Source organism: Triticum aestivum, chromosome 4A (genome assembly GCF_018294505.1).
Source record: "Triticum aestivum cultivar Chinese Spring chromosome 4A, IWGSC CS RefSeq v2.1, whole genome shotgun sequence".
NCBI lineage: Eukaryota > Viridiplantae > Streptophyta > Magnoliopsida > Poales > Poaceae > Triticum > Triticum aestivum.
This window is the reverse complement of record NC_057803.1, coordinates 130,351,292-130,359,383: the sequence shown is the minus strand read 5'-3', so window position 1 is coordinate 130,359,383 and position 8,092 is coordinate 130,351,292. Positions and strand designations below refer to the sequence as shown.

General features: G+C 44.2%; 1 protein-coding gene across 1 annotated transcript; it reads right to left on the bottom strand.

The window, feature by feature from the left end:
- Positions 1-2,586: 2,586 nt before the first annotated feature.
- On the bottom strand, positions 2,587-5,926 carry LOC123083760 (uncharacterized). Its single transcript, XM_044505698.1, has 3 exons — positions 5,230-5,926; positions 2,697-3,016; positions 2,587-2,598 (listed from the first exon to the last, which is right to left on the bottom strand). The coding sequence occupies exons 1-3, from the start codon at positions 5,924-5,926 to the stop codon at positions 2,587-2,589; spliced, it is 1,029 nt and encodes a 342-aa protein (XP_044361633.1).
- Between the last annotated feature and the right edge of the window lie 2,166 nt (positions 5,927-8,092).

Here is an 8,092-nt window from a genome sequence, read left to right as displayed (position 1 = left end):
ACTATGGAGCCTTGTCAATAAGTTCTTGGCGTAATACTATCTTGCCATAACTCCTTGATGTACTACTTGTACTTGTTTCCTTGTGGTTACATATTAAGAAATCCTTGCTCTAGTCTTTGTCAAAATTTAAACTTGCTATATTGCTTATTTGTTTGCCCGTGACACCTCGAATGTGAATGGAACACTCACAATAACACTCGCATGTGCACTTTACACGAGTGCAGAATCGGGATTTAGCACTGGTTCGTAAGGGCCTTTAGTGCCGATTCTGTAACCGGCACTAATGGGTGGGGACTAAAGGTCCCCCCCCTTAGTACCGGTTCGGCACGAACTGCCACTAAAGTGCCACCACGTGGCACGAGCCAGGCCCAGGTCCGCGGCGAGCATTAGTACCGGTTGGTAAGACCAACCGGTACTAATTGTTTGGGGGGTTTTGGTTTTATTTTTATTTTTCCTTTAATTTTGTGTTTTCAATTTAATTTATAGATTGTTTTTACATTATAATGAGTTTTTAAATCATTAGGTGAAAGTACCGCAGATTAGTTTCAACTGGATGGATCCTAGCTAATTAAGTGATCAAGTATATGCCACTCGATATGGCATATACTTGATCACTTAATTAGCTAGGATCCATCCAGTGGAAACTAATCTACGGTTTCTTTCATAAATGATATAATAACTCATCATCATCATATTAATATAAAAACTCTTAACATCATATCATCACCAACAACAGTATAGTAGCTAGCTAGCTAAAAATCATCATAGTCGTCATTACCACCATTTAATCATCATAGTCATTACCGCTATCAGCACTAGCTTAAATAAGAAACATTCACTTGTACCAGAAGCAAAGATATCATCGAGTTCAACATGGTCATGTCATTATAATTAAGCGCTCATAAGACCACAAAAGCAAATCACTCTTTGAGATTAAGTTCAAGACAAAGAACACAGACATGAGAGGACAAGTACTAAGAGCATGAGCTAGCTAGCTAATCACTCCTGCTGCTCTCTCTTAGGTAAAATAGCATAGAACATGTATAGCTCTCCTGGTTCATCATATTGGAGCATGCAGATGAACATGTCTCCTAATCGTGGGTTGCGCTTCTGATTGCTTCCCCCTAGTACTTCTCTGCGATCGTTAACAATTTTGCTCCAATATTTCACTATTAAGCATCTCTCGCTTTTAGAAATCCTGAATGCACTCATGTGCATTGTAGGATGTCTTGGCCGTAAGCTAACCATTGACATACGACCTTTAGTACCGATCCACTGAGGCACAACTGTCATCGGGAGTCCCTATTGAAGAACATCGTATAGTAACATTACTTACCAACATGAAGTTTAGCTTGAAAAATAATGTATGCAAAAGATGCACTAAGGACAAGTAGTAAAAATCTTACCATATTTCCTAAATAGAGGTGACCGTGGTTCAATATGATCACTATTGTTCGCACATTTTGAGTACTAAGATTTTCAAATTCAGGAAAATAATTTGTCTTGACAGCATCAAGATCCTCAATCCATGAAACATAATGACTTATCTGCTCGCAGTTTAGTTCAGCCCCGGGACAGTGGACAGTCCTGTCTACCAAGCGCCGGACATGTTTGCTTGAATGGAAATAAGTTGTCAATAGAAATTAGTTGTAAACTATTTTTGAATAAACAATATTGAATACATAAATATGGTTGAGAAACTCACATAATGGTAGAACTGGAGGCGTCTGCACATCGACCCAAATGTCTCTATTACCTTCAATATCATCTTCGGGACGAATATCGAAGGTGATAAACATATTAGGCTCAAATGCATAAGCTTTGCATAGTGCTTGCCAAGTTTTGCTTTCAAAATAGGTGTAGGTGTCTCCATTATATAATTTGACGTTGAAGGTATAACTATGCTCGGTCTTCAAGTAAACTTTCTTTACCTCCATAGTTTTGTTAGGACTGAAACGTATCTTATCCAAGACAAAAATTCTTGCATGGCAGGGGATACGCTAGTAGAATAGTGAAAATTTAAAATTATAAGTTGAAGCACTTGAAGCATAAGTCATGCTTAATTACGAAAAAGGCTTGTCATTGTGACTTACTGTTCCACTTCGAAGTTCTCATCCAGCTTGATGATGAAGTGCCTATCATCAATTAGGAAATTTCTGTCGCACAGGCCGCGCTGGTCTTCGCAGTATTCGCACATAATGAAATCGTGTTCGTCGTCAGACGGCATTCCTATGTTCATAGGTGAAACATTAAACACTTATTAGTTCTATTATTTAACTAATTCAACTAGTTCTATTAATTCAACTAGTTCAGCTAATTAATTCAACTAATTCAACTAAGCACTTACTAAAAAATATACCTAAATAAAGTAGCTCAACTAATTCAACTAACTAGTTAAACTAATTAATTCAACTAAACTAGTTCTATTAATTTTCTTACTAAAAATAAAGTAGTTAGTTCTATATAGTAAAATTTTAATTAGATGATCAAATCTCATATAACTAAATTAAATATATATCGAACATATAATTTCTATCTAATTCATCTAACATTTGACATTAATATCTAACATATATTTCTATATATCTAATTCTTCATCTAACATTTATATAAAATAAAAGTATAATGAACTAAAAAACAGAAAACAGGAAAAAATATGTTGTTTACTTTGTGTGTGTGTACTGTGTGTGTGTTACCGGGGCGGCGCGACGACGACATATGGGCCAGGGTGGCGATGACGAGGGGGCGACGCGGGTGCGGGCGGCGACGACGGCGAGGGGCTGGGGCGGCGATGACGGGGGCGGGGACGACGGCGCGACGGGCCGGGACGGTGCGTGACGCTCGCGGGCGAGCAAGGACGGCGACGGGCTGGGCGACGATGACGGGGGCGGCGACGACGACGATGGGATGGGGGCGGCGATGATGGGGCGGCGACGTGGGCGACACAGGGACAGGCGCGTGACGAAGACGGCAACTAACTTAAAATTTTCGTAAGCGCTGTTTATATAGGAGAGGCCTTTAGTACCAGTTGGAGCCACAAACTAGTACTAAAGGTTAAAATTGGCAGCCCGAGCGGCGGGAACCGCACCCTCTTTAGTACCGGTACAAGGCACCAGCCGGTACTAAAGACCCCCCCCCCCTTTATTACCGGTTGGAGCCACGAACCGGTACTAAAGAGGGTGCGCTCCCGTTCCGCGGTGCACAAAATTTAGTCCCACCTCGCCGAGCGAAGGGCAGCCGCACTGGTTTATAAAGCCAGTTGCGGCAGCTCCTTCGAGGTCCTCTCTAAAGCAGGCTTCTGGGCCTAACTTTCCCGCGCTTCCTTGTGAGCCTGCTCAGCCTTATGGGCCTGCATATCCATGCCCAAGGCCGAGCAGGCCCACTGGGCAGCGCCGAAATAATTTTTTATATAGTTATTTTCTTTTTTGCTTTATATATTTTCTTCTATTTATTTCTAAGTAGTTTTTTGTTGTATTTATAGTTTCTTTGTGAATATTTTAAATAGTTTAAATTTGAATTATTTGAAATTTTTGTGAATCACTAATTTATGAATAACTTAACTTTAAAAATAGTTTTTTCAATGATTATTTTTTCTTATGTTTAATAGTAGTGTGTTTTATCATTATATTCAAATTGATAATACGTCCAGAGTTGTAATACCATGCCAAGTTCCAATCTTTTCAAAGTTCATTTGTAGAGCTTTTCAATTTCAGGGCCATTTAACTCAAAACAAATCAGTAAATGCATGAAAATAGCAAATTATGTCAGAAAGGATTGAAAGTTGATGACGTGGCTTTGAATGGTGCATGCTGAATGCAAAAAACGTCCGGAGTTGTAATAAGTTATTAACAATTTGAATTGTCGGTGTAACAGATGAGTTTTTGTCCGAAACCCTGATACTTCGAAAGAGATTGTCCAGTTTGTACACGAAGTGCATCCAGTTTTTGTCGTGACCCTCTCTACTTTTTTTCACATGCTATGCGGGTGAAATGATGATATCATGCCAAGTTTCAACCTTTTCAGAGTTCATTTGTAGAGCTTTTCAATTTCAGGGTCATTTAGCTCAAAACAAATCAGTAAGTGCATGAAAAAAACAAATTATGTCAGAAAGGGTTGAAAGTTGATGACGTGGCTTTGAATGGTGCATGTTGAATGCAAAAAACGCCCGGAGTTGTAATGAGTTAATAAAATTTTGAATTGCCGGTGTAACAAATGAATTTTCGTCTGAAACCCTGATACTTCGAAAGAGATTGTTCAGTTTGTACACGAAGTGCATCCAGTTTTTGCCGTGGCATCTCTACTTTTTTGCACATGCTATGCGGGTGAAATGATGATACCATGTCAAGTTTCAACCTTTTCAGAGTTCATTTCTAGAGATTTTCAATTTCATGGTCATTTAGCTTAAAACAAATCAGTAAATGCATGAAAAATAGCAAATTATGTCAGAAAGAGTTGAAAGTTGATGACGTGACTTTGAATGGTGCATGCTGAATGCAAAAAAACATACAGAGTTGTAATAAGTTATTAAACTTTTGAATTGCCGGTGTAAACATGTAAAAATATACCTAAAAATACATTGATCATTAATGATCTTTTTGTGTACAATCTGAATTGTCAATATGAGTCATCAATGGTTTAGAAACCGGTGAAGACTCATATTGCAGCCACAAATTCTACACATAGAGTTCAATAAAGACCAAGTGCTTGTGATAGTTTCAGAAGTAACATATTTAAGGTGATAAAACCCTGTTAGGGGAGCGAGGTGGGACTAAAAACAGGCTGTCACAACCTCTTTAGTGCCGGTTCATGCGAAGAATTGGTACTAATGGGGCTGGTCGGGCCCCAGCATGACGACAACTAGCCACTGCCTCTTTAGTACCAGTTCGTGACATGAACCGGTACTAAAGATTCGCCAAGAACCGATACTAAGAGCATCTCCACCCGTCTCCCCAGGAAGGCCCCCAAGAGCACTTTTCTAGCGCCGGCGGTCAAAAAAGTTTCCACTCGCACCACCAGGAGCACAAATATCGCCGGATTTGGCCAAAACTACGGCCGGCGCTCTCATCCCATTCCCAGGATCCCAGGGGGCAGCTAGGGGAGGACAGAGACTACTTTAGTTGCTTTGGGCCCATTGTCAGCCTCCCACTCCCTCTCTCTCCTTGCTTTTCCTTCGAGCCGACCCACGTGATATCTTTTCTCTTTCTCTCCCCCACCAACTCATGCCCGCACAGAACGCCTCGCCGACGACGTCCAGCTGCGCTGGACCCGCCGAGATTGCCGCCCTGCATCCTCCTCGCGCTTGGCCCTCGTTGTCGCCGCCGCTGTCCCCGCGCGGGCGCGAGGGGCCGCTGCCGCCGTGGAAAAATTCCATTCCTTTGTGGTGTCCCAGCACCTCGAGGCTCACGCGCGCGCCGTCCAGGCACCGGAGCCCCCGCATCCGCCGCGCGCCGATCCCGAAGTGCTCCGCCAGGGCCGCCGCCTCCTCGTCCTCCTCCTGGTTGTCGTCCCCGGCGGCGGCCGGCCCGAAGCACCCCTGCGCGCCCTGCGCGAGGAGCACGTCGAGCAAGTCGACGACGCCCACGGGCTCCGGCGCGCCCAGGCCGAAGGCGGCGAAGGCCTCGCGCATGCGCGGGCAGCCGGCGCGCAGGATGCCGTGGCCCGCCCACACGCAGCCGTCCAGCAGCTCGAAGATGTCCGGGAAGACGTCCTCGAACAAGGGTGCGCCGGAGGAGGCGGAGAGGACGCCACCGTCGGCGTCGGCGTCGTCCGGGCGGATGAGGGTGGAGTAGCTGGAGACCTCGACGAGGCGGCGTGGGCAGACGAGGATGGCGGCGAACTCCAGCAGGCTGCACTCACCGGGCAGCGACGGGGACTGCGCAGCCTCCACGTTGAAGAACACCATCTCCCTCTTCTTGGTGGTCGCCATTGGTTCCGGCAAGCAACTCGGTGGTGGTTTCTTGGCGATGGAGCTCTGTTTGTTTGTTTCTTGCTTGAAGGAATGAAGGAGAGGAGGGATGGGAGAATGGATGATCCCTGTCTTGTCGGAGGAGCCTGTCGATGGAGCTCTGGGGGCGCAACGAGTGGAAAAAATTCCACCCCCAGGCCGAAGTTTTCGCCGGCAGCCCCCCAGGAGGCGGAAAAAATGCCTCCTGGGGAGGACGGCTGGAGATGCTCTAATGAGCGCCGACCGCCTAGCCGTTGGAACCGGCACTAATGGTCACATTAATGTCGGTTCAGTTGCAAACCGGGACTAATGTGCTTCACACACTGGTAGAAAAAGGGCCTATAGTCCCGGTTCATAAGGGCCTTTAGTCCCGGTTCCTGAACCGGGACTAAAGTGTCGGTACTAATGCCCCGACCCTTTAGTCCCGGTTCAATCCAGAACTGGGACTGATGGGCCTCCACGTGGGCAGTGCGCAGAGCCCAGTCAGGAGACCCTTTGGTCCCGGTTGGTGGCACCAACCGGGACCAATAGGCATCCATGCGTCAGCATTTCTGTGGCTGGGGTTTTTGTTTTTTTTGAAGGGGGGGGGGTTGGGGGTTTTGGGGGGTTAATTTAGGTGTTTCATATATTGTGTTAGCTAGCTATAATTAATAGAGAGAAGTGTCCTCTCTTATGTCCGTGCTTGGTCGACGCTACGTACTATACATACGTATAGAGAGGACTAGACACGCTAGCTAGCTAGTAAGCAAACGAAGGAAACAGAAGATCGTCATGAACATATATGCATACAGAGAGAAGTGATATCGACCACCTCTCCTTCTCCGAGAGATTGGTCGAACAACAAGTTCTCGTATATCTATCTGACACTACCGGCTACATATATACAATAATTATCTCTTACAAATATAATCATACGGACTCAGGGTCCACATAGAATTCTCCGTCTTCAGGGATCACGTGGTCAAGAAAGAATGCCGCCAATTCCTCTTGAATTGCTCGCATGCGAGCTGGTGCTAGGAGTTCATCCCGCTTCCGAAACATCTAATTTGAAGAAGGGGGTCAATACATATATATATGAATGAATGAAACTCAACACAAATGATGGTAATAAAATAAAATTGTGAATGTTGTTATTTACGTACTTCATATTGTTCGTCAGAGTACCCGCCCCGCTCACAGGTCGTGTGGCGGATGGACTCGCAGATGTAGTATCCACAGAAATCATTCCCTTGTTCCTGCCACAACCACTTTACAAGAAATAGAGGTCAATCAAACTGATAAGCAAGAATGCTAAATGGTATTGATGAAACTAGCGCTTGAATCACTAGGAGATGCGCGGAACATGCTACTATAGTACTTACTTTCGGGTGTCTAAATTCCAGCTCCTTCGGCAGTCCCGGAACTTTTTGGTGAATTTTCTCCAAACCCTGCCGGACAAAGAAAACAATTACTTGATATCAGGAAATGAACAAAGTTGCTGATATGGTGGATAATGATCGATTTAACTTACTTCTGGAGTATTTGAGTCATGTCTGCATAGTCCTGGGGATCTTTTCGTTTTGAGTCTAAGACGGTTACTAGTCCCTGCTCAAGCTTAATCTCTAGGAGAATATAGTGGAAACTGCACACGCATGCATAACTCATGAATTACATTACTATAACCTTGACTAATATATAAGGGAAACCGAATACGCACAAGACAGTAACACTCACCTGAAGTTGTAAGGAAAGAGTATTATATCTTTGTTTTGATTTATTACGAACGATCGTAGCAAGTTGGCCTCGGTAGCTGCGGCATGAAGTTTAACCTGAGTTGCATCTATGAGATATGTGTTAATGAACCCAATATCACCGACTTGTCTTTTCTTCAATTCGGCGATCTTCAATCTGCATAATATAGTGAGGATGATTATAAATACATGCAATGAAAGAGCTAAGCTATATAGAGAAACTTAATGACAGAAGTAGTACTACTTACAGACAGTAGCAGGCGACCGTTGTTTTATCGAGGGCCAATTGATTGAAAAACTGATAGAACTCCTCAAATGGAACAGGCAACAGATCAATTCCAACGAGGTCATGCTCCTTTTTAACTTTCACATACAAAGTACTCCTCCCCCCAGAGTCTCTGCAGATTTTCAAGTACCA

Coding starts and splice junctions, on each gene's coding strand:
- LOC123083760 (XM_044505698.1), bottom strand. CDS start 5,926: ATGGCGACCACCAAGAAGAGGGAGATGGTGTTCTTCAACGTGGAGGCT. Junction 3,017..5,229: donor CGTCGTCGGCGAGGCGTTCT/GTGCGGGCATGA, acceptor CTGGTACTAAAG/GCCTCTCCTATATAAACAGC.